The 26244-nt window shown below is 45.9% G+C and overlaps 1 protein-coding gene across 1 annotated transcript in view; it reads left to right on the top strand.

The window, feature by feature from the left end:
* MUSK (muscle associated receptor tyrosine kinase) overlaps positions 1–25145 on the top strand; it is a 56763-nt gene extending 31618 nt beyond the window's left edge. Inside the window, exons 8-17 of the mRNA XM_075020366.1 lie at positions 563–569; positions 3407–3673; positions 8241–8416; positions 8836–8859; positions 11977–12065; positions 12406–12565; positions 13804–13996; positions 14341–14532; positions 20111–20259; positions 22352–25145. Coding sequence (XP_074876467.1) covers positions 563–569; positions 3407–3673; positions 8241–8416; positions 8836–8859; positions 11977–12065; positions 12406–12565; positions 13804–13996; positions 14341–14532; positions 20111–20259; positions 22352–23028 — 1934 coding nt within the window. The 3' untranslated portion in view covers positions 23029–25145. The remainder of the gene's footprint in view (positions 1–562; positions 570–3406; positions 3674–8240; positions 8417–8835; positions 8860–11976; positions 12066–12405; positions 12566–13803; positions 13997–14340; positions 14533–20110; positions 20260–22351) is intronic.
* Positions 25146–26244: the final 1099 nt, after the last annotated feature.

Here is a 26244-nt window from a genome sequence, read left to right as displayed (position 1 = left end):
TCGTCCCAGCTTCCAGGGGTCCCAGGGCAGAGGGGTCCCGGTCCTTGGCCAATGCTGAGCACCTCCTCCCCATGCTGGCGCAGCCCAGGTCCACCGGGTGCTGCAAGCGGGGGGCACAGCCGTGTACCTGCCCTGCTCCTCCAGCCCTGGTTTGCCCCACCTGTTACAGATGCTGCCTGCAGTGAGGGGTGCATGGGTGGCTTAAACAGAGAATGCTACGCACCAGTTATGTAGGACCCGAAGGATAAGGGTAAAGGTGTGGGTTTAGGGTGCAACTGTCCACCTCAGCAAGAACTGCAGTCAGCAATGCACTTCCTCCTCATTCCCTTGCCCCATATGGCATCCAGTGTTGCCCAACTCTTCTTCCCCACAAGAAGCTGCAAAATAAGGACAGAATTTAGCTGCATCCTTTTCAGACAGCTTACAGGTCTCAGACAGATTTCCTAGTATGGAAATCTTAACTCCTACATCTCAGAGGGGGCAATGAAGTGTCATTGATGTCTTTTCCATTCTTTCCTTCTCCTGGCTCATCACAATTCCTGGATCTGGTGCCTCTCGGCAGAGTGGAGGTAAGAACGACTTTCTGTGGCTGCCTGGGGGTTTCCTCTGGGCTAGGGAGTAGAACGATGAACCAAGGGGATTTGGTTAACTTGGCTTCAGTGAAGGGACTGGGTTTCTGGATGCCAAGCATGCAGATGAGGTTCACCTGAAGGGAACGCTGACCTCCTTTATACAGGCATAATTGGAGACTGGGCCCAGGTAGATGAGGATGTTTCTGTATCAAGCAAGCAGTGGATCACATGTCAGTAAGGGTGTTTAAAATACAGTAGTGGGCAGAATATTCTGGAGTAAATTCTGTTCACAGTTACACATCCACAACTTCACTGACCTTATAAATTTACAGGCAAAAGCTTAACTGCCTGTTAAACTCCTGTCTGTACACAGCCAATAAATGTATTTTGGTTCGGTGGTAACCAGATTAGGGCAAGAGAAGTTTAGATTTTTGTTCCAAGCAGAGTTATGGATGAGTAGAACCACTTGTATGTGATCAGACATGCACTTTTGCTTAGTATTTTTTGGAGTACTGAACAATTTGTCTGGCTTTTTCTTTTTATAGTCCTAGCATATTTCTGCATGTTGCACTGGCAGATCAGTCTGGAAGGAAAATGAGAGGTTAAGCCTGTGAGCAGGGCTGGGAGCTGCTGTCCTTCAGAGAAAAGAGCAGAGTCTGAGATAACCTGAGCAAATGGCTTTGCCACTCTGCTGACACAGGCTCCCTGCAAAGGCTCTTGCCTCCCTCACAGGGGCTTGCAAGATTGATTCAGGAAGTTTGTAAGTGATTTAGTGACCACCTGATGGCGATGGCAGACTTATGCCTTACACCTGCACCCATGTAGGTGTGACAGATGTGGGAACAGTGATCAAATGCTCAGCCCTTCTGTCCTGCAGTTGTTCTCAACATTTGCTGCATGAAATTCCCTTTCTGTGACAAGGCATCTTGAGAAACATGTTGTTGCTGCTTCTCCATCACAGCCTGGTCCATGTCTTCCCACAGGTTTTAAAAAAATGAGGAAATGCAGTATTAGCACTGGTAGCTCTTGTCAGGCTGCTTCTGCAGCCCACTGAAGTCAGCAGCACAGCTGCCCCATGCACACCTGTGCCCTCTTTTTCCTCTTGGGCCACAGGAAGGATGCACCTTTCAGATTAAGCACAACAGGCATCATCAGGAAAATGTGAATAATGTGACCTCTGTCACACCAAGGACAGCTCTAGCAGGCTGCTGGAGGAAGGAGCACAGTGCTGTGGGGAAACCTGCTCTGTGTCAGGGAAATGTCACCATCAGGGACCAGCGCAGGATCCTGGGGGCTGCCTGTATAACATGAAGGGGTGTCCATGGAGCCTGGGGTGATGCAAGGTGTCACAGTATCTTTGCTGTTTTGGTACTACCTCAAGGAATTGGTGCCTTCCTGTATTTTTTAGCCAGTGTGACATATAGGAAAAAAAAAAGAAAAAAAGAAAAAAAATTGACATCGAGCCCGAAGTAGTGCAGCTAAAACAGGGCCAGGGAGTGTCATCTACAGAGCGTGGCATCTGAGCAGCAGAAATTTGGGCATCCTGTGTAAGCCCTCATCCATGTACCTCCAACTTCCAGAAGAAAACCAGCAAGAACCCTCAGGGTTGACAATGGGTGATTATTTGGACAGGGAAAAGAAGCAAAAGGCAAAGATACAAATACTCTGCTGGCTACTCCACATGGTTGGCGTGTTGTGAATTGAACTCCCTGACCCCAGTTACGCTGACCGAATGAGCAGTGGGGACAGCTGCACCCAGCCCTCCTCCGTCCCCGGTTTGGCCATCCCCTGCACACAGGGGAGGCTGTTTTCCCAGGTTTCTCCCTCTCCCCCCGCCGAGGGCACTGCATCCCACAGTTTGCCTGAGTGGAGGGCGCATCCTCACCCGCAGACCTTGCTGCCGTGGGGCTGCTGTGGGAGCTGCTGGGAGCACTGCTGACCTGTGCGTGCCCTCGCCCTGCTGCTCCCTTTTGATGGCTGTGGGGAAGAAGGGAGGGAGGGATGACAGCCGTCTCCTGCTAGATGCAAAAAACGCGGGAAAGATAAATAAACAGCCCACGAAGGAGCTGACCCTGCTGTGTAATTTATTGCTCCAGCATAGCTCTGGCCCCATGCTTTGTGGCAGGAGTTTGCAAAGCAGGAGATATGGTGAAGAGAGGAGAGGACAGACCTTGCAGGGAAGCACCAGAAAGAAAATTGCAGAGGCTTGTGCCTTCCTCCTCCCTGTGTCTCCCACCCAAATGTGCGTGGAAGAGAGGCAGGGTCAGGAGGGATGCAGGAGCCAACGAGGGGCAGGCAGGACCTTGGTTGGTCTGATCTTATGAAGAATTTCCTGGCATGTGTTGGGTGGGACTCACCTGGCTCCTGCTCATTGAGTCCATCCAAAATTAAACTGTTGCTAGTCAGCAGAGCAAAAAAGCCTGAGTTATCACAGGTGTGCAGCAAGCAGCACAGCTGATGTTTACTGCAGGGAAGCAGGAAAACAAAACTTTTCCCCATTCCCACCCTGGGGGCAGAGTGAGAGGCCATGCTAGGTCACGGTTGTGCATAATTGCTCAGTCTTTTTGCCCACTTACAGTGCTAGCAACCCTTGGCCAGAGCATCAGCCATGGACCTCACCAGGAGGGCCCTGCGCTCACACTGGGGATCCTTGCAAAAGTTTCATTTTTGGGTGGTATTAGCTGTTTTTAGTGGTTATAACCATCTACCCTCCCTTCCACCCTCTGTTAGCTTTACAGATGGCACTTTATTCAGAAACAGACGCTAGGCATCCTGCTCCTGCAGGTGTTTAGGTCTGTGAGTTTACTGTGTGTGTATGCTCTTGTCCTCGACAGCAAGCTGTACAAGGGTGATGCAGGCTACTGCAGCACATACAGAGGTGAGGTGTGTAGTGCTATCTTGGCGAAGAATGCTCTTGTTTTCTTCAACTCCTCCTATGCTGACCCAGAGGAGACTCAAGAGCTGCTTGTACACACTGCCTGGACTGAACTGAAAATGGTGAGTTCATTCTGCCAGCCGGCCGCTGAGTCTCTGCTGTGTAACTACATCTTCCAGGAGTGCAATCCCTCGGGAGCTGGGCCAGCTCCAAAACCAGTGTGCAGGTAAATGAAAAAAAAAAGCTCGTCTTTCACTTTCATTCCGTGGGGATGTGTAGGCAGCAGGGGAGTGGTGAGGATCTGTCCAGACCTGCAGTAGCACTGAGTGAAAATGGGCCCTCTAGGTTTGCATGGGCTTTCCCTTTGCTCTCTCCTCTGTATGCACAAAGATGACCTGATCCAGCTCTCTCTGTGCTCATTGCTAGGGTACAGACTGACTTACAGGCCCAGACGTCTGTGTTATATCAGGCTTTCAGTGGACAGTGTTGAAAAGAAATATCCATTTGAATGACATAATTGATTTAAATAATTAACATATTGCTATCGGTTAAATCTTACTAGGTCAGTATGTGCTCATTATTACTGTCAAAAGTAATTGCTTGTTTGGATTTTAACTAAATATGGTCACAGTGTGTGCAAAAAATCTGGCCAAGGCAATACACTAATAATTCAGCACTTCCCACCACAACGAAGATGAAACAAAAAAAAGACAACACCATAGACACTGCCAGTGTAATTGTACCTACTACACCAAACCTTGCATCTGGCTCTTGTATCCTACCATATGCAGAGAAATGTGCCTTGAAACAGGGCTGGCAGGGACCCCGAGGACTCCAAAGCATCTCCCACTACAGCTAATCCACTGCTGACAGGTGTCTGTGTGACACGTCCCAGCGACAGAGACACTGCTCCCTCCCCATGCAACCTCCTGAGCAGCCCTTCCCTCGTTGCTCCCTGTCCTCCCACCATGGCCACAGAGATGAGTTTCTTCCCTTCCTCTTTGCAGTGAGATTTTATGTCTTCCCCAACTTCTCAGACTAGAATAAAGCAGGTTTTTTTCCAAGCTAAGCCCATAGGTCCTGTTTTTCCAGCCTCTGAAGCTTCTGCTCCTCATCTTCCCTTAAGCAATAAACATATATAGCCTCCAGCCCAGGTTCTTTTAGTGTTAACTATAGCAGAACAATCATTGTTTGGTGTGCCTTGCAGAGGACAGCCCCATGTAGGTATCTCAGGGTGAAGCTTTCTTTTTTCTTAACACAACTGTTGGCCACAACTGATTAATATCAATTTTCAGCCCCTGGAGGACTGTTGTCTGGTCATTACCCGTTTCAGGTTTGGGCAGCTGGCATCCCTGCCTAAGTTCAGTACTTTGCTTTTGCCCTTCTTGAACAGCATCTTAAAACAGATTATTCAGATTTGTGTTTCTCAGGAGAGCAGCCCCAACTCTGTTGTCTCAACTAAAATACAAGTCTTCTATGCAGACTTGGCAAGCACACCACCAGCTGGACTTGGGCCAGGTGTAGTCTACCGGCAATTATTTTTCCAGTTATGTAGGGGCTTTTTAGGACAATAAGCAGCATGTTGTCTTTGTAATCTGGACCTTTCTGATTGCTCCTCCTTTAATATCTCTAAAACGAAGGCACAGAGGAAAATCCCAGCACGAAGCTTGACAATATATTCTGTTCTTTATTTGGTGCCTATGCTGTTTGGTGTTCCTCCACCAGCACAGTAGTGCTATATATCCTACAAAAGGAGTGTATGTGCAAGTATCCACAGATAATCATGCAGCCAAGTACTGAAACTTGCTTTTTGCTGGTAGACTCCTCCCTGCCCCGTTGTTGTTCTGCTCTTTGTCATTGTGCCCTTTACTACATGATCTCTCTGCCTTTTTTCAAGATGTGTGACAGTATTTGTATCTAAGCCACACATGCACAGCACATTTGTCAGCTAAGGATTTTGCACAGTGCTGCACAAGACATTTCAGTGAGATTGGGTCTTGCTTCATTTACCCTGCTCATGAGTGCGCCTGCAGGACCAGGACTTGTGGTGATTAGACTGAAGACCTGCACTTGAAGTCAGAGCGATATAAATCAGCATGTATCTGCACTTGATCTCGAGCTAACAGGTACAGCATTTGCAAACATATCTAAATCTTAATGGACTTACCTGGCATCATCTTTCTTCAAATCCATGAGTCAATGTTATGGTTTTTTTTCCCTTTAATGATTTTCCCCAGTGATTTTAATGCAGATTTAAATGCAGCTTTCTTCATGACAAGCCCTGGAACGGCATCCTTCCTGTTTCCTGTTCCCAGAGCAATTCAGCTGGACAACAGTTCTTCCAAAGCCCTAACCCAATACTCCTTTTGATAACTCAGACATCTAATATGTAGTTTGAACAGCTGAGACCTCTGGGGGCTCTTGAACACATTTCACATGGTCTTGGTTACTTTCCAATTATCTTACCTGCTTTTTACTGACAACTTTATACCTCTGCAGAAACTGGCTAGACTGCGCCAGTTTTCGGCTGAAATACTTCATGAATAAGAATTTAACTATCTCAGAGGCCAGAGATCTCTTCCAGTTTTTGAGGGACATGCTTCGCTTGACATATTTCCATGTGTTTTTGTCTTGTTATTTATTCTCTGCACCACTTTTTCTCTCCCCATGTCATTTTTTATGTTCATTTTGGTTTGGAAGCTAGTTAGCAAGAATAACAACTGACAAACAGCCGAAGTAAAGCTTTCATAAAAATAATCAGAGGGTAAAACAAGAAATGAAACGGAAGAAAATGCGGGCAATATTTCACTTCATATAAATTAGGATGCAATTTGAATAAAAAATTAGACTTTTCCTGTTTTTAAGGGGGAGTGATGTCTCATCTCATAGTTCTTGATTACATATACCTTTTACCATCTGCTGCTTCTGTAATAGCAAAAGAAAACCCCTCAATTTCTGTTTCAACCACTGCTGATATGAAGTGACCAAGCTGCAGGGAACAGTCTCGTGTTGGGAAACATCTGACTTTTGTCCGGGTCTGTATTCCCCACCTCCTCTTAAACAGTCCTTTTTGGTCCCTGAAATGCTACTGACCCACTTGTCCTCTCCTGCTACTACTGTTCTTTGTCCATCTGTCATTTACATGACATAAAATTTCTAATAATAATCTGTAGTAATCTTTGCATATGATCTCATCAAGCTCTCGCTGCTGAGGATTAAGTGTTATAACAATGGTATGAACCCAGCTTGAGAAGACTGACCATCCCTCCCTCTGGCTGCCTCACCGTGCTCCTGGGGTGGGTTTGTGGGTGAAGATAATGTGCCTTTAATGCTGGAATGGACAGGATTGCAGAGGAATGGTCTTTCGCATTTTGCAGTTGCACACTGAATAAGGGGCTTGTTTAACGATGGTCAGGCTTCAGGAGTGAAGGCAGCTAATGCAATCCAGATCTCCAAGCGCTTCAAATGCAAGATTTTCTCATTTGTCTAGCTAAACATTTCTTTACTTCAGAAGGTCATTCTTGTTCCACATGTTGTTTAACATAAAAAAGATAAATTACCCCATCTGGCTGCATTCTGGCTTTCAGGGAAGTGAGGAAGGAATAAACCAGCACTGGCTGAAACCAAGCACGTGGCAGCTGGGCTTCGATGGCTTCAGCCTGCAGACTTGAAGGGCATCCATTGCTGTTGCAGAAAAGCTGCTGCCTTCACAGAATTCCCAATGGCCTCCATCCTTCAGGTGCTTTAGAGGGTTTGCAGTCTTGGTAGTCATCACCGAAACTCATGGCCATCTGCTTTTGCCAGAACTGTTGTATAAGTAAAGAGATTACATCAGCCCACCAGGTGATGAATTTGGCAAAAACTTTCACCATGGACCCCAGCAGTACCTTTCTGCATCACTGTGTGATGGTTGGGAAGGATGTGAATCCGTAAAGGACTTCAGCTGAGCTCAGAAAAAGTAATCACTGCACATGACCTCAAAGCTGATTTTGCAACTCAGGGTCTCAGGAATGAGTACACAAATAAGCAAATCACGCATACATTGTCCTTTTTTTTTTTTTTTTTTTTTTTTTTTGATAGAGCAGGTATTTCTGCCTTGGCCTTCTTCACAAACAGTTTCTGATCTAAGCAACATTTAAACATCCAAAGCACTTCTGTCAGTCAATGTTTCACAGTGTTATGGAGGTAATACACTGGGTAGGAGACAGGTGTCTTGTTTTACCAGGCACAGTAAAGGTTTTGCTGCAGACAGCTGAGAGATAAAAAAGGGACTGAAAGTTGTCTGTGGAGGAAAGAAGAAAATTGGATGGGTGATTCTGTGAGATTAAAGATACAGGCAAATATTTAGTTTAAGAAGATTAAGAATTGTAGCTCACCCCTGTCTTTAATAGATGACACTTTAATGTACAATTTACAGAAGATAGGTAAGATTTTTAGAATGTGCTGAAAAATGCTAAGATAACTCCCAGACATGATGTTTATTAGTAGAAGATGACAATAAATCTGTAGGAAAAGATGGGAATGAACTCTTCACAGACTGTGATGTGTGTTGTGTTTTGAGCATAACCCTTCTCCTTAAAAAAGCAGCTTTGTGGGTTTCCTAAAGGAAGCTGTTACATTTTATACAGAGTTTCCTTTATGGTTTATGAGCCAGACAGACTGGCTTAAAGAAGCACAGCACTGTTAATGGATTTCTGTCAGCCTGCACAACCCCTGCTCACCACTGCTAAGTGCAGCCATTGTTATCAAGACATTGACTGCTGTATTTCACTGTTTTTTGCAAAATAATGTAGAGAGAATTGCCTTGCTGTAAAGGATCTCTACTGCTTTAAGGAATGGCTCTCAATGGAGGAAAACTCTCAGAAGGGGATTTACAAGCCAGGGCTGATGCTGCTCACACTTCCTGAATGCAACAGGCTGCCCAGCCTGCACCAGGACCCCAGCGCCTGCACCCGCATCCCTTTTTTCGGTAAGGTGGCACAGGCTGCCTGTTGTCTGGAAAGCTGTGGTCTTGATGAGGGAGGGGGAAGGATGTGATCCATAATTTACAACTAAAGTAAAGGCTGATGGTGGGTACCGTCCGGTCAGTGCCTGTGCATAGAACTGTGACAGTCACATCGTCTGTTTGCCTGTCTCATCTGAATGGGGTGGGGGAAAAATCCTTCAAGTGAATAAAGCCTGGCTCTTTATTGTGAGGGTCATAACAATCTCATTGCCAAAATTAGTCTTAATGATGGTAAAATTGCCATTCAGTTGCCATTGCAAAGAAACAAGCCACTTAAGCACTGCTGGGAAGGAACTTTTTCCCATTGCACGCTCCTAAGCAAGCACCCAGTTATAACACATCCTGGACAACCCCTCCTTACATCTTGTCTTGTCTTTTTACAGATTTTAAGAAGGAGAATATAACCAGTAAGTAGGCTGCTCCAGGCTCTATGTTTCTAGAGGTGGGCATGATATTCTTTGTTGAAGATGCAGCTTGCACAGCATTTTTGTGTTTTGCTCTGGTCCTGGCTGGCTGGATTCAGGTTATTACCAGGGAATGCCTGAACTTCCACATTCAAGGCATGGGGAAACACATTTCCAGCTCTTCAGAGCTTGGGGAGAATGTGGGCTGGAGCTGTTGAAGCCTATTAGAGAGACATGGTGCTTTTAGTTGGTACCCTCCCCTCCAGCTGTTTCGCCTTCTTTCTACCCATTGCTTCTAGTTTTGCTTTACCCATATTTGGTATTTCTGACACTGCTACTGAGGTCACCCCAGCCTTATATGCTGTTACTGACATGGTTACCTACATCAGGCTGGCCTTGCAAGACCTTACTACCCAAAAGGCCCCAGTACTCTTCCAATTAACTCTGAAGTCTGGCTGTTTCTTGCGTGACCCCCACGACCAATGGCAAGACCCAGCCATCCCCTGCGGCACTGCTGTGACTTCTGCTGGCCTCCTGCCCTGCTGCTGGTCACGGCTGAAACATGCACATCCAGCTCTTCCAGATGACATGCAACTGGAGTTCAAAGCTCAGCCACTGAACTTGTCCTGTTGGAAGAAGGAAGGACCTCCCTCCTGCCATGCTTCTGAGCAGGCGAGGTCTGTAGATTTGGCAGTGGCAGGCACTTTCTGCTTGGAAAGAGAAAGTGAAAAAAAGTAAAATTAAGAATTTTGGGGAATTTTCTTTCATGGGAAGGCCTTGGCTCCACCTGGCCACCCAAGCCCCAGGCACCTGGTGGTGCACGCCTGGGAGACAAGGGCTTTGGCAACCTGTGGGCACTCCAGCATCACTGCCCAATGCTTACAGCCTGCAGCTGCAGCCATCCCCTCCCTGGGGAAAGGAGCACGAGGGAGGGATGCCAGCAAATGAGTGGTGCATTCATGGGATGGTATCAGCCTCCCCTTGGATGTTTGCAAGTTCAGGACATGGCCTCTGTCTCTTGTGTAAATGTGTGACCTTTTTGTTCAGCTTTCGCAGTATTTTCCGAGGGTGGCATTGCATAGATGTGCACTCTTCAGTTATGAATCAGGGAGACATAATGGTAACATTTTAGTGATACTGCCCCCTCTTTTTTTACTTTAGAGCCACTGTTATGTGTACGAAGGTTTGGGGAGCAGGAACCAAACCATCTTCTATTTTGCCCATCAAAGTTATTCACTAAAGCCCTGTTGGACCATCTTTATTATTCCTTCTGTCCTCATTGTAGCAAGACCATGTATGAGAGTGTCTGCATTTTCCAGGCCACCAAGGACTTAGGGGTGCTTTCTTAGTGTTGCTGTTGCCCCTAAAGCTCTCCATATTGCTCCTCTAAGGTGTCACATTGACGTTTATTTCAGATCTGTGCAAAGGTTTTTTTCATGTTGGTTACTAGCTCAGTCATGAAGCAGGTGTCAGGCATTGCTTTCCCTGCCTCTGAAAGCAAGACATTTAAAATGCTGGGCCTAGACACACAACTATGTTCTAGGGCAGCTTAACAAGATTTTACACCTCTGCAGAGCTACAGGTGCTGGTTATGTAGGGTCTGCTAGCTTGTTGCAGATGTAAGGCATAACATGGTAGCTTACATATCAGTCAAAGAAGTCCAAGTTAGATCATTTTACTTTGCATTTGTTATGGGTTAAGTTTGCTCATAAAGTCCACAGCCATTCCTATACTGAGGTATCCGCATGTCTTGGGCTACAGGAACTTGATCCTGTGTTCGAGCTCACTAACATGGGCCAATATTGTTATGGTGGTGTTTCTACCTACCCATGTGTAGTGCCTCGTGAAAGTTCAGAAAGCTGAGGGTCTATAGAAGACCCATAACTGCAAACCTGAGCACATTGGGTAATGCAAGAAGAAAAGAGCAGATAGTCATCATGATGCATTTATTGTGTTCCTCCAACAGGAGAAACAGGACAAAACACATAGCCTTTGTTTCAAACTTGGATCAAAACTTATACAAAGCTTTCATGAAGCTGCAAAAGATTTGCTTAAAGAAAAAATCTTTATTTTAAAACAGGTCAGGTTTCCTCCTGTTTTTCTTTTTTCTGAGCTGCAAGAACACAATAGAAAATAAAATTATGACAACAGTGTTTGCTGGCTTGTTAATTTATCTAACAAGGTTAATAATGCAGTGGATCCTAATGCATGCCATCAACCAGAATTCTAGCCCCTGGTCAGCAGAGTTTACATAAGATTAGCTAGCATGTGTTAAAGTCTATAAGATGGCATTCCCTCTGTTGTCTTCCTGCTTCCTAGATTATGCCAGCATGCTTTAAAGTCTCCTGTGAGGACAGGTGGTGTCTACATTTATGTTTTGGGAACATGTTCCCGCAGTAAAATCCTCTCAAGATTTTCTGCCTAATTTTTCTGCAGCTGGAGTAAGCCTTGTGTATGGAAAGTCAACTACACATTCCTCATTATAAAGAGCATTATTTTATACTGATACTATTCCTTCAGATCTGTGTCGTTTCCACACATGCTGGAAACCATAGGCTGATTCCAAACATTCAGTCTAAGGGGACAAGCACTGCACAGAGGCAGGGAGGAGAGATACCACTGTATTACTGGGACTTTATGAATCCCAGCCCTCTGCTACCTACCCTAGGAATGTGGGTGTCTTCCTGTTAGCTCCCCTGTAAGACTGCAGGCTGGAAATCATGCAATCAGTGCTGCAGTTTGCTTTCTGCCTTGGTTTGGCATGGGTGGCTTCACTGTGGTCCTGCTCTGCACTTTCTGCGTGGAAGTGCTATGAACTAGGCAGATGTGGCGCAACCAGTGCAGGTGCACAGCCTGTTTTCTCAATCTGAAAGAGCTCCAGTTCCCTCTTGGAGTTGTACCAGATTTGATCTTACGTATTGAGCTCAAAATCCATTTAAGTGTGAACAACAGGCTAAGCAGTTCCCTGCCTGCAGTTGTCTGGTCCTTTTACGTGCTTCAGATCTGTTGCTAATTGCCACATGCTCCCATGCAATGACATGAAGTTTACTCTTGCAAGTCCTTGCTGCAGGACATGGCCTGAGATGCCTTGACCCTGTGTTTTGTTTTTTTTTTCCTCAGGGACTTGCTACAGTGGCAATGGCCAGTTTTACCAGGGCTGGGCCAACATCACGGCCTCTGGCATTCCCTGCCAGAAGTGGAGCGACCAGGTGCGCATCAGTGTGAGACCCACCAAAAGGAGAGCCATGCTCGAGGTCTGCTTTTCCAAAGTTTCCCAGAGCCAGGCAGCCCAGTCACAGTGGAAGGGCTGAGCAGGGGACAGGTTGCCTTCATTCTTGAGTTCACTGGTGTTTCAAACCCTCTTCCATACTTCAATCTGCAAGTTCCCCTTCCCACGGCAAGATGGGCTCTCTGTCATTCTGGCAGGCTACTGAAAGGCTGTTTTACCTCTGCCTTTCTTTGATCCTTTGTTTTGTTCTCTTTTGTTTTGCTAATACCAGCAGGAAAAATTATACTGAAACACTAATCCAATTTGTTTCCTCCCCCAAGGCTCCCCATTTGCACAGGAGGAATCCTCAGGTTTTTCCTGAGTTGTCTGATGCTGAGAATTACTGCCGCAATCCAGGAGGTGAGAATGAACGTCCCTGGTGCTACACAAAAGACCCATCTGTGACCTGGGAATACTGCAGCGTGTCTCCCTGTGGAGATGGTAGGCAACTGCAATTTATGATTTCTGCCACTGCATTTGCAAGTTGTTTGCATCCCGAGTGCTCACAGCCACACCGATCTGTTCTGTCTTCTGGATTCAGCCAGTCCTAGTCCTTCTCATAGATTCACTCAGCATATTTAACTGGAAGGTGTAATGCGCACCTTAAAGATGGGAAAATGAAGATAGGCAAATTGAGCACCTTGCCCTGGATTATATTAAGGCCAAAGGATGAAATTGAATTTCCTGTGGTATGAAAAATGGATTTGCCACACTGTATTTTGAGGAGAGAGTAGAGTTTTGGGCTATTTTCCAAAGTTTCTTTGGTTCTGGCAACTTTTTTCAATGATAAAAACCAATTCTAACTAAAAAGAAATCTGAAGAAGACAGAAACATCTTTGCTCTGTGATGTTGAAACTAAGTCTTCCCCTTATTTCTTGTTCAAAGAATAGAACAATTTTTGAAACATATTTCATCCAAGGTGCAGAGTTTCTGGATCTCAGTGTTTTGAAATAAGACAATTCTGCTTGCACACAGAACAGGGGTGCTGTGGACTTAAGAGAACGCAAGTCAGTATCAGTTTAGCTGACCTTAAAAAGAATGGTTTAAATTTCTTTCTGTTCTCAATCACTGCATGTACAGATTAGCATTTTCTAGAATGTCTCAGAAAGTACTCAGTAGTTGACTACCTGAATATTATTTTTCTAATGATACAGCCAAATGTATTTTACACTAGTTTAACATATTTGCCCCATAAAGACACTGAGATGCAAATTGTTGGAGGCAAGGGGATATTTCAGGAAAGTATCACTGTGTACTTACTTGGTCATACACTCCTCCCTGCAGATTCCTTTTAGGACACACGATACATTGTGGTCCACGTTGTAGACCATTGATCTTTCCCACTGCAGACATTACTATATTTGAATACTGTTGAGACCATCAGATGTGATCTCCCATCTGTAACTCTTGCAAACATTCCTTACCAAAACTGTGTTCCTAGCTCAATGGAAACTGTGTTTTGGTCTTTACCAGATCCTGTGTTTTCACAGTTGGCAAGCAGAAAAGTGTTTTGCTTTCTGCAAACCAGGCTTCCCTAGTACGGTCCTCTCATGTGGTCATACAGTTGTATCTGTAATGTCAGTAATTCTCAGGACATGAGGCTGACTCCGTAAATACCTCTTAGAGAAAGCCCTATAAACGAGCACAGGCATAACCTTCTGATTTTGTTTGCATTACAGCATCGTTACCACTAGGAACAAGAAAACCAAATGGAGAGACTCCACATCTCCCCCCTCCTCCTCCTCCCTTTTCCCCTACATACTCCATGACTGTTATCATCTCAATCATCTCCAGCTTTGCCCTGGTTGTGTTCCTCAGCATTGTCACCCTGGTTTGCTGCCGTCGGCGAAAGCAGTGGAAAAACAAAAAAAGGTAAAGCTCGGGGCTTAATTCAAGGCAGCAAATCCTGCTTTGAAAAAGGGCTTGCCTGTTTCTAAGAGCACAGTACTGCAAACACCTGGGGGGGGTGGGGAGCAGCCCTCCCTTTGCCTGCGGCAGCCCAGTGCAAGCTCTGGTGAGTTCCTGTGCCAGAGCAGAAGGTGGTCTGGTGACTGTTTTGGGGACATGACATGATGCCTTGCTGCAAGGGTCTTCCGACAGCCCTGCTGCATCTTCCTTTTCCATCGTGAAGAAACCAGCCCCAGAGGAGGTGCACATAGTTATTTCCTGGTTGAGGGCTGTGTACACACTGACCGAAAACTGCTCTGTCATTGCAGAGAGTCAGAGACACCAACGCTCACCACTCTGCCCTCTGAGCTCCTCCTGGACCGGCTGCACCCCAACCCGATGTACCAGCGGATGCCCCTTCTCCTCAATCCAAAATTGCTCAGCTTGGAGTATCCCAGGAACAATATTGAATACGTGAGAGATATTGGGGAAGGAGCATTTGGGAGAGTCTTCCAAGCAAGGTAAGCGGCCTGTATGTGAGTCCTCTTTATCTGGAGGTGCCTGGGAAAAATTGGCAGTAGGCCAACCGCTTATCTGGGCTCTGGAAATCATTCATTCTTTCACTCAAACCAAGATCAAACGCATGTGTACCAAATGGTACGCTCAGGCTTGAAGAACTGTTTCTGCTCTCCACTGCTTTCTGTTGGTATTTGTTAAACTTTTGTCACAGATGACTCTCCTGTTCTTCTCTCTAGTAGATATAATGTCTTACTCACACACCAAAGTCTGGTGTAAAAGCTTAGCTATATTTGTCATTACTGTTTTTGCCAAGAGTATTGCCTGTGACATGTGACCTATTGTGAAATTCTTGCATTTTCCAGTATTTGCGAATTGTCAGTGTGTGGTGTCCTCCACTATAACGCCAACACTGGCCAGTAATTACCACAGAAGGCAGTGTGTCATGCTACAGTTAGGTCCTGACCCAGTTTCCATTTGATTCAGTGGCCAAACCAAACCAAAGCAAAAATCCCCTAAAAACCCAACCCACTTAGGCCAATAATTTTTTTTCTCTGTGTGTCCCCTTTAGTTACTCATTTTTTATTCTTGGAATTTGCAGCCATTGTTGCCTGTTTTAAATTTAAGGTATTAGATGAGATCCCATTTCTGTAAAATCTCATGGGAGGTGAGATCATGCACTTCTTCAGATACAAAAAATGTTTCATTGAAAAACCCAGAGATGAACCCAGTCCTGCCTAGACTGAGGTGCATGAAAGGTGTCTTGTTAGCCTTGACAGAGTCCGTAATTTCTGCAGGACAGTCCTTGGCCAGTACTGGTCTCCTCGGAAAATCCCATCCCCAAATTCCTGAAAGAAAGTGGACAGACTGTCCAGTTCCATGTTTACTCAGGATGGTTTTCTTTGTCCTTCACAAGTTAACAAGTCTGGGATGTGACTGATTTTGTAGCTGTATTTGGAGAAGTGTATGATGACCTCAAAAAAATCAGGGGAGTATCAGAGTCCCACCACAGGCCAAGGCCTGCCTGGTGGGACTGCTCCCATTGTCTTCGAAGACAAAGGACTCTCCTTGCAAAAAGCAGTCATAATTGCAGATACTTTTAATGTTTATAGTTATGCTGTTGATGTATATGCTAGGAAATGAGTTACACGCAGGTTAAATGCGTTAGAGCAGGCAAACAGTTTCAATAGCTGTGATGGATTTTTTTTCTAATGAGGGGATGCATTTTTTCTAATGGAAGAAATGCAGGCATACTTCTCTTTAATACAGAGAGAGCTAAAAATAACAAAGTTCGAAGGGCGCGCAGTGGGAAAATCACAGATGCTTAGCCTGTGTGATTGATTGTTAGTCTGGATGGCAAAGCCAACGGATCTGAGCTTGAAACGAGAACAAAGCTGCAGGAGCTGCACCACAGCTGTGCTTGGGGCGCCGCACGCCAGCCAGCACAGGGGCACAGGGCAGTCCTTATCCCAACCTCAGCACAGTGCTCAGGATGCCCTGCGGAGCATCGCCATCCCACTTGTGTGGTGGGGGTCTTCACCACGGTGTGCGTGTGCAAGCAGGGCAAGCAGTCTTCCTGCCAAGTGCTGCTTTGGCCCTGCACTGGGAGCTTCAATATAACTGCTGCACAGACCTTTCTGAGCTGGAAATGACTCTCACCCACATCAAGCAGGACCTCTCAACGGGCATTCAAATGTCACTAACTCACTGGGTTAAGCAAGTGCTAAAGTGGTGTAGAGACCTTTTATGTGGATTTCATCCACCCCAGTGCTGCAATTTCTTTTAATAAAATGTTTTTGTTATTGTCAGTGGAAACTGGGAGAAAAAGAGAAGGGGAAGAAAAAAAGCAACACATCTTCATAGCCAGCATTTGCAAAATGGAGAGTACCATACCCCCAGATATGCCTGCTCTCTGTGGCTCAGGGAGGAGCCACAGAAATATTTCTTCTGAGAGGCTTCTTTGTTTTTATTAATATCTCTATCAAAAGTCCTTTCAAGGCCTTGTATTTCCAGGGAACATTTAAGCCACTGGCAATTTCTGTGCACCTCTGGCAGATCAGCACAGACTCTGATCCAGTAGTGCCAGCTGTGCATCCCTCCCTGTTACTGAAGCTATCACAACTCAAATTGTTGCCTTCCCATCTCAGATGGATAAAATGTACTTGTCTAAATGTGTTAAATGGACATCTTGAGCTAAGTTTAGTAACCCTCTTACTTCTTCTGGTCTCATATTTCTCCCTCTCCTGTAAACACAACTCTGTGCACGGTGCCAGCGATGCTTTTGCCAGTTGGCTTGCTGTGAGTCCTGATTCAGTGTTTACTCACTCTTGGGTCAAGCAACATGTTAGGACAGGAAGCGTCTGGCTATCGTTTACTAGCTTCTCCTGAAAGGCTGCTGTCTTCAAGGGGTGCAGCTTCACACTGGAAAGGATGAGGAAGTAACCACTTACCCTAACAGTTGTCCTTAAAACAAGATTCAGGACCTGGCTCAGGTCTGTCCCTACTGTGTTTGATGGCTGACTCAGGGTCCTCTGCCGCTGGGAGGACCACGCTGGCCCCACATGCTACCAGAGCACCAGCCCCATGTGGTTCAATGCAGACCAGTATGCAAGTCTTCTCCCAGAGCTGGAGCTGCATGGTCCAGGCTAAGCCTGCAGCCCAGGATTGCCTAAAAGCCTGGACCTGGGGTCTTTGCTAGCAGTCCAGTAGACCCCCACTGCAAAGGCACAGCTTGTTGTGTCTGCAAGAGACAAGGCTGTCCCTAAGGTCAGAGTTTCTCTGACAGAAGTCTCCTCACATTCTTTGCAAGTGAAAAGTGTGTTTCGTTGACCTGCTGTCTCAAATACAGCTGAAGAACAGTGTGGAAGTTCATTAAAAACCCCCACAACAAAACGAGCCTCTGCCAATTCAGAGCACTCTTCTGCCCAAATACAAATTTCTCCAAAGGTTAGGGTAAAGGTAGGTCTCCACCAGCCTCAGTAGATGTTAATTTCATCATGTAATGATCTAACAGAACAGCTATGATGCTGAGGAAGATGGGAGACAGGACACAATCCCAAATACAGGTTCAAGCTGCTCCTCAGTTTTTTCACAGTTACTGCTCTGGAAAGAACACTTGACTGGAAACTTGAAGTCAGGCACTCTGTAGATAGGTTCAGAGTGAAATCCCTAACTGCACTGCTGGTTAGTTCTTTGAATGACAGGTACTTAAAAGCCAAATGCTGTCAGTGTTGCACAAATCCATTGATGGTGAAGAAGGCGAGGACAGCTGGTGTCCATCCTGTGTGCAAACGGTGGGCATCTCTCCTAAGCATTTAGACAATCACAAGAGAGGAAGCCCAAGGTAATTTCTGTTGATGCTTCCCAGTTCTAGCAGAAATGTACCTATTTTCTAGAAAACATGCCATGTTCTGCCCTGCTGCCGGAATTCTCCTGTTAATTTCAGAAGCAGCAGCTACCCATTGCTCCCCTGCAGATGTGCCCCTATCCCTTTGTGCAAAGACTGTCTTTTGGGCACCAAAGGGGTCAACTTCAACAGCTGTCTACCAAGACTGCAAACAGAGTCTGTCTCTTGTCTATCTGTCTTGTCTGTCTGTGATCTTGTCTGTCTCTTATCTCGCATGAGTGTGATTTTCCTAGGTCCGCTAAGAACTGGGCTTAAGTAGCACAAGAGCTACCAAGGGTGAAATTACTTGCTGTTGCCTAAAGGCCTGTTAAAAGGCTTTGTGCAGTTTAATCTCACTTAAGTTACATTTAGTTTAGTTTACATTACAGGATTTCAGTGAAGAGTAGATGGATGGGTGTACTTCAGGCGTTAGCCTGGGGTGAGTTTCTGTCTCCAAAGCATGCAAGATGAAGCTGTGCCTGCCCCTGCTTTGGCACTGCACTAGGTCTGCACTAGTTCTGCTAGCCAGTGATGAGTGGTAATCTACAATGAGGCTGTTTGGAAGAGATAAAGGCCATCCTCTTTTTACTTTTAAATGCTCTAGTGGTTTCTTCAGGCTGTTGATGCTGACTTTCTTGAGTGCTGAGATTAGACAGCAGCTGGTAGGTGCTGGTACTTCCCCACTCCTACTAGACTGGAAACTTGCTGCCAGCATGGAAGAAAAAGGAAGACATTTTGCTGTAAAGGAGGCAGTAGCAGACAAGTGTGGAGTCTGCTGTGGCATGCTGGACCTCCTTGCCTGAGCGTCTCAGCTGTGATCTGGCCACCTGTGAGATTCCTTTCTTGATGGGCACCCTGCCATCTTCTGACATTTGACATTTACAGCATCCAAGTGCAACTGTTGCAACTGTCGTATGTCTGGAGTACATGACAAGGAAACTGGAAGTTTGCTTTGGAAATCAGAACCTCCTCTTGGGGCTACTGAAGCAGTAAAATAACCTGGCATTTGAGCAATGGGAGGGCAGTCGGGCTGGCATAGTAACACGACACATAAATGGGCACCGCTTTCCATGGCCTCTGGCTGGCTACCTGTAAGGAGTGTGTTTTAACTGCAGGACCAATGGGAAGAATTCATGTGGTCAACAAAATGCACGTCTGAGGTTTGATGCATGTTTGAAGAGTGGAAAGTTACTCTTCTTTGGCAACAGCTGCCCCTAAATCTTTGGCAAGCCCATCTAATTAAACTTGTTGAGGGCGCAGTGACCTGTGGATAAGAAAACAAAATGAGTCTGTGATTGCTCTAAGTCAGGATGCTCTGTTTCCTGTATATTTGTGTCTCTAAGCTCTAGCTGAAGATTCACCAGTGTCTTAACGTGGATGTATTCACGCATTGTGTTGTTCTTCAGACAGGGCACCTGTATGCTTTGTCCCTTGTGTCCTGTCACCTATTTCCCCAAAACTTGCATGAGCTTTACTGTTTCCTAGACCTCAGCTCCACCACGTTAAATTCAGCTGAAATTAGCCAATGGGTTTATAACTTGTTGAATTACAGGCACACACACATGCCACACACACACACACAGAACAGTGGCACACACAGGACAGTGGAAAAAGGCTATTTTCCTTATGAAACCAGGGGAACATACTTACTGTAATTGTTACTTTCACTGTAATAGTAGCCAGATGTACCAGTGCCACCATTATGCCAGGTATGGGACAAGATTCAGTGAAAACAGGCTCTTTCAGCATTTTCATATAAAACTGGTTTATTTTTAACTCTGGTAAGCTCAATTATTATACCCCAAAAGCAAACTGTTTGGACTGAAGAGTCCATCCTGCCCTCCATGAAGTTTCTGATGTGACCTTCAACCCAGGGAGGCTTACCAGCCTGTTATTTATTTATCTCTTTACCAGTCATAGTAAAGAGTCTGTAAGCAGAAAGAGCAGTGATCAAAAAAAGCTATACTGGATTTAGTCCCCTCTGAACTAAATTAAATGTCTCTGTACTATGCAATGCAGATATGCTTGAGAGGTGAAGATGGTCTTTCATGTTCCTTCAGTCAGTGCTGGGGCCTTCCACCTTTTTTTTTTTCCTTTTCTTTTTTTTCTGTCAGCCTATCCTTTTGCACCAGAAACAGACCCTACATTTGGTGTGCATGCATCCATCACTGATGTTTTCCTTTCTCCCCTCCCTGCAGGGCCCCAGGGCTGCTGCCATATGAGCCTTTCACAATGGTGGCAGTGAAAATGCTGAAGGAGGAAGCATCCGCAGACATGCAGGCTGACTTTCAGAGGGAGGCAGCCCTCATGGCAGAGTTTGACAACCCGAATATTGTCAAGCTTTTAGGTATCTGGATGAAGTGCCCATGTCCAGGGTACCACCTACTGCAAATCTGCTGTGGGGTTGTTGGGTATGCAGGGGTAAACACACATGCATGACTGGCGTTTAATGCAAATGGCAATATTGGTCTCTTTTACAAAAGAAAATGCCTCTTGCAAAAAAGATGAACTTTTCTATGTGCCACTGCATGCTCTGCTAAATTGTCCACCAGAACAAGTCTCAAAACGTAGGTCTGATGCTGTTACCTTAATAGGATGGTGCATTGTAATAAACCCTCCTTGTCCTGCATTGAGTATACTGTTGGCCATCTTGCTGCCTAGCTCTGCTTCCAGTTTAATAACATTGGCACAGATGTCACACAGGGAAAGCACAAGCTTCATAGAGCTGCGATATATTTTGCTGGTACTTAAAAAAAACTAGGCACAATTCTTGTTAGTTTTATGGTCCCACTTACTATTGTGATGTCTGAACAGTCACCAGCATTAAAAAAACAAAATTAAACAAATACACAAAAAATGCCAACTGCAAAAATGGTCTCCCCCTTCCCCTTTCCCTTCCCTTTCCCCTTCCCCTTCCCTTCCCCCCCCCCCCCCCCCTTGATTTGTCTCAATGCTGCAGCTTGGCTAATAGGACATTATTCTGAGAAGAAAGCTGCTGACCAAATTTTATTTCAGTAAATTTTCAGTTTTTGACTGAACTAGATGTTGCTAGCCACCTTCACCTGGCAATCCTGCTCTAAGTTGTTGTACGCAGATCTGATCCCTGTGAACAAGCAGCTGAGAACTTCGTTTATTTCAATAGGAAGCTCCACAAAATTTGGAAATAGATAAACCCCAGTTTTGGGAAAGCTGAGTTGATGCAAGTAATTTGTCTATAGAAAAGAAAAGCAGGAAATGCCCCAAACTCAAATAAACATTGTGTTTATTGTCAACACATTTTAGGTCAGGAAAGGGCAAAGGTACAGGAACAAACTAGTTTGACATTGTGGGGGCGTGGAGAAACAGCCACGTTGTTAAGGCAGCTTAGACGATAAAGCTCTCACATACATTCCTCATGCTTGTCAGATCCTGATTTTATCACACTGGGAACAGCTATCTGTTTTTCCTCAAATATTCAAGTGTTAGGTCATCAACAAGAACTTCAGATTTCACAATAAATTGGATCACCAATTGCTAAATGATGGCCTAAGAAAGCAAAACACATACATTTTAAAGGCTGTCTTTTGCCGGTTGGCAATTTAGTAATAGGCACACAAATATTTTTGCCAGATCACTGTATGCTCAGTAATGTGGGATTGGGGTCCTGTACTGATGCTGGCCCCAAGTAAAGGTTGTGTAGGTCTAAGCATGTGCCCTTCAGTGGGACGAGGTTCTGCATCTATCAGATGTGGCAACTCTCTCCTTTCTGATGTCTGTTTTTTCTTTGTCTTCTTCTCTCATTTTTGAGTATCTGTGATGACAAAAGTAATTTCTGCAACCAACATTTTCTGCATGAGCTGTTTAAAAAAAAAAGAAGAATCCAGAAGTTGTAATGGGAGTGTCTTTGCATCTCCAGGATTCCACTGAACCCTTGAACAAGCCCTTTGTGATTACTCCTGAAGTATTCCTGCATATGTGTAGCCCCTACACCCATATCAGTATAAGTACAATAATTACAACAAGCAAAAGAATTAAAAAATACCATGATCAAAACTATAAAGGTTACTTCCTGAAAGTATGTCCTTCCAGTTGCAGCTGGGAAGAGGCAATACTTCTGTTAATGCCAACTTAAGCAGGATTGGGCTCTTAATTAAACGTAGCTCCAAAAGTGTATCTTTTTCCTGGGATGTCCAGAGAAATCGGGCAACTACATGACTTGTTAGCATCTCCCACAGAGTTCAGCAATAGATCCCTGGTGAAGGAGCTTCAAAGACACAAAGGGATGCTTGAAAACTTGATGGTATTTGCATGCTTCATGTTTCTCTCTGTCCCTTGATGCATTGTTGAAAGTTTCCCCTTTGTGTAAGTATTTTCTGAGTCTTTTGGTTTTGCACAACAGAACCCTCTGTGCTACCCAAATGACTTGCATGGTCATTACTTGCATCACCTATCTTCTTCAGGTGTGTGTGCTGTTGGGAAACCGATGTGCCTGCTGTTCGAGTACATGGCCTACGGGGATCTCAACGAGTACCTGCGTGACCGCTCGCCCCGCAACCTCTGCAGCCTGGTGCACAGTAGCCTGGACGCACGGATCCGCCTCCCCAACCCCATGGCGCTGTGCTGCACCAGCCAGCTCTGCATTGCCAAGCAGGTGGCTGCCGGCATGGCGTACCTCTCCGAGCGCAAGTTTGTCCACCGGGATTTGGCTACCAGGAACTGCCTGGTGGGGGAGAACATGGTGGTCAAAATCGCCGATTTTGGTCTCTCACGGAACATGTATTCAGCTGACTATTACAAAGCGAATGAGAACGACGCCATCCCCATCCGCTGGATGCCCCCTGAGTCCATTTTCTACAACCGCTACACCACAGAGTCTGACGTGTGGGCCTACGGCGTGGTGCTGTGGGAGATCTTCTCCTACGGCATGCAGCCCTACTACGGGATGGCTCATGAGGAGGTCATCTACTATGTGAGGGATGGGAACGTCCTCTCCTGCCCGGACAATTGTCCCCTGGAGCTCTACAACCTGATGCGCCTGTGCTGGAGCAAGCTGCCTGCTGACCGGCCAGGCTTCGCCAGCATCCACCGCATCTTGGAGCGCATGTACGAGAGGGCTGTGGCCACCCCGTCGGTCTGAGGGATGGGCCCGGTGGTCCCTGGTGTCCACCTGTCCAGACTGACTCGGACAGGCCCATGGGCTCCTGAACGGCAGTTCCATGAGAAGCCCCACTTTAGGGGGAGGAGAAACAGCTTGTTCCTCTGCCAGGCGAGAAGTGTGGACTGCACCCCCCTACCGTGGGCTCTACCTCCCTGAGTGGGACTATACCTCCCAAATGACAGGGCTGACCCCTGGCCACCAAGCCTGGACTCCTCGGGTTGGCGAGGGTGCTGGCCGTGCTAACTCAGAACCTATATTAGGCATTTCCAGGAGCACAGATTTCCCCAGGGAAAGCAAACCAACGTTTTGCTGGCAGCACTTCCCTTTCTAACAGGCCCCTCCATGTCCTTCTGCATTTGCGCTCTTGGCTTTTACCTTTTTCTTCCCTTCCTCATATGTTTTCAAGTATTATTTAAAAAAAAAAAAAAAGAGATTGCAGAATTTAATCTTTTGGGGGATACTCTTTACCATTTTCTTTTCACATACTCACTTCCTTTTGTAGAAAAAGGATGTTTCTGAAGCCATAGGCCACTTTCTTTTTCCTTTTAACTTCTACACTCTCTTTGACACTCATGAACATAAGATTGACAGAGTCAAAACAGGAGCCTGCAGGACCACTGGCAGCCGCCTGCTTCTCACGTTACAGGGACGGGCAAACTCCTGTCAAGCACGGAGCCTTAACATTTTCAAAAGTGGGAAATCTACAGTGAGGTTCATTTGATGTCTGTTAAGATCTCACCCAAAAGCTTGCCTCAAGCATTGCAGCCCATCTTTCCTGCCTTTTCCTGCAACAAAACTGTTTGGTGCTAAGGGAGAAATTCAGCCCAAAGGCCTTGTCCTGTACCTGGTAGGTCTCCAAGGTGTGTTTGATTGCCTCTGCTTGCAGTATGGTCCTCCCTGCACCAAAAGCAGGGAGAAATGCAGCCCCTCTTGCAGAAATGTGGCAGGTTGTGTCACTTATTTATCTCCTTTTCCCTTCCAATCTTTGCCTTCTGTTTCTGGTTTTCCCTTCCTGACAGCAGCTCCTAACCACTGTAAGCCCCACTGCAACGTTTGCTAGCCACCTTTCCTTGTGCTGCAGTTTACAGGCACAGAAGGAAGGTGGATGCCTGCCGTCAGTGGCCTTCAGAGACAACCTACTGGTTAGGAGAAGTTGGAAAAAGGGGGAGTTCACACTCTGCACAAGACATGTTGCAGACTGTCTATCTGCAGAGCAAAGATAAGACTGGCTTGGTTACACATGGTCCACAGTCCACCTCCAAACACCAAATGTTGATTCCCTGCTCCAAATTGTAATGGAAGCTTCAGTGCCAGAGAAATTTTGTTCCTCTGAGGACAGGTTTAACCTTCTATTTCTTTGCACAATGAGAAACAATTGTCCCAGAGCCTCACTGCTGATATGAAATATAGCCAGAGGCAGGGATGTCCATTATCCCTGCAAAGCAGGAGTGCCAGTGAGTGAGCGGTTGGTGTGGCTTCCATAACTGGGACACAATGGTTAAGTCATCCAGGAAACAGCAGTGGAGAGCAGCCATCTGTGGGGCTACCAGGAGTAGCCTTGGTTTCTGAAAGGCAAGCTTGAAAAGCTCGGCCAACCATTACGAAGAACAAAACTGGAAAGTACGTAACTTCCTCTGCTGTTTTCCTGTAATGTGAGCTAACCTCTGCTACATCACAACCTTATTTTTTTTTTTTTAAATAACCATAGTTCATTCTGGTTCTGGCCACAAGAACATAGTTTAGTGTTTTCAGACCACTGGTGTCAACTTCACTTGAAGCAAAGCACTTGCAGCTGCCCAAGACAGTGGGAAGAAAGAGGAAGCTCTGCTTGGGCTGCAAAACATTAAAATGCTTGGGTATCTGCACAGCGAGCACAAAATGACCAGTGCTGTCTTACTCATTTAGCAGTCCTGCCATCATGCTACTATGATGCAACAGTTTACTGAGGTTTGGATGCTAAAAAAAAAAACCCTCAAGGACCCCAAAGCCCTCAATTTAAATAAAATAATTACTGGAGATCCTTACATAGCTCCTGTTACCACATTATGACCACCTCACAGTCCTCAGCATTAATTTCTGTTAGGTTTTGTCAGCTACCTGGCTGTCCTCCCTTCTCTGCAGTGGAAGGGGTGAGGAGGCAAGTCTGGAGGGATGGGACGTGAGCTGCATTCCCAGCTGAGCAGAGGTGCCTGCAGCCTCTGCTGAGCTAAGCCCCAGCGCACAGCCCAGCAGCTGCTCCATCTCTTTAACGGAGGGTGCAAACTGAAGAACCTTGCAGTGCTCGCAGCAGCAGGGGCTTTGTCACTCTCTCTAAAGAGGGCAGGGTCAGATCTTGTATGTGGGTAGCGGTATGGGTCCAGGCACCCAGCAACTCCTCCTAATCTGGGAAGTGTCTTACATGAAGCAGAGGGTGCAAGAGCAGGTTGTAAAACCTGCACCATATGCTAATGTGAACAAACACACCCATTTACAGTCCAAAGGACAGTCTGCCTTTCTGCCTTCCAGGATCCCAGTGCTGGCTTCAGTCACTCACTCTCCATTTCCACTAGCTAGATTGCTTTGAAACCGTGATCATGGTTTTCTTCTTGTTTTCATGTAGGGTGAAGTTAGATGCCTGTAATGTTATGTGCTATGAAGTTTCCCTCACTTTCTTTATGAAAGAAGGACTCCCACAAACTCAGAAGAGTAGCCCTTTTCTTTGCACTTTCCTAGCCCAATTCCTTCTCTCAGTGACCGCCATGTTCAGGTCAACATGGGTCTGCAGTTATAAAACAGTGGAAAATTTGGTTTTCCTTGTCCAGCATTCCAGCCTTTGCGCTATAAGCATACACTGAAATGTGCAGGTGGGGATGGAAAATGCTTCCTGCATTGTAAGAGGAAAGAGATCATTTCAAGAGTGACTCACAGGGAAGCTCTCTGCAGCATGCTCCCCAAGGATGATAATCGCTTCTGCATCGCCATCCAGCAGGAGGGCTTAGCACCTAAATGGTGATGTCCTTTGAGGATTAAAAGGCAGACAGACCTTCTGCTGCCTTGGTGTGTAGATGGATTTTACCCTGAGAGTTTCCTCCTGTTGTACACTTTTCAGCTTGCTAAAAGCTGGAAGTTGAATTGCTTTCACAATTTACCTTCTTTCACAGCTTTCCTTTCTCCTCCTTTTGTTTGAGACTTCTGCTTTCTTCAATGTATGTTATA

This window comes from Buteo buteo, chromosome Z, assembly GCF_964188355.1.
Source record: "Buteo buteo chromosome Z, bButBut1.hap1.1, whole genome shotgun sequence".
NCBI classification, from domain to species: domain Eukaryota; kingdom Metazoa; phylum Chordata; class Aves; order Accipitriformes; family Accipitridae; genus Buteo; species Buteo buteo.
The sequence above is the reverse complement of the archived record's forward strand: the minus strand, read 5'-3'. Positions and strand labels throughout refer to the sequence as shown.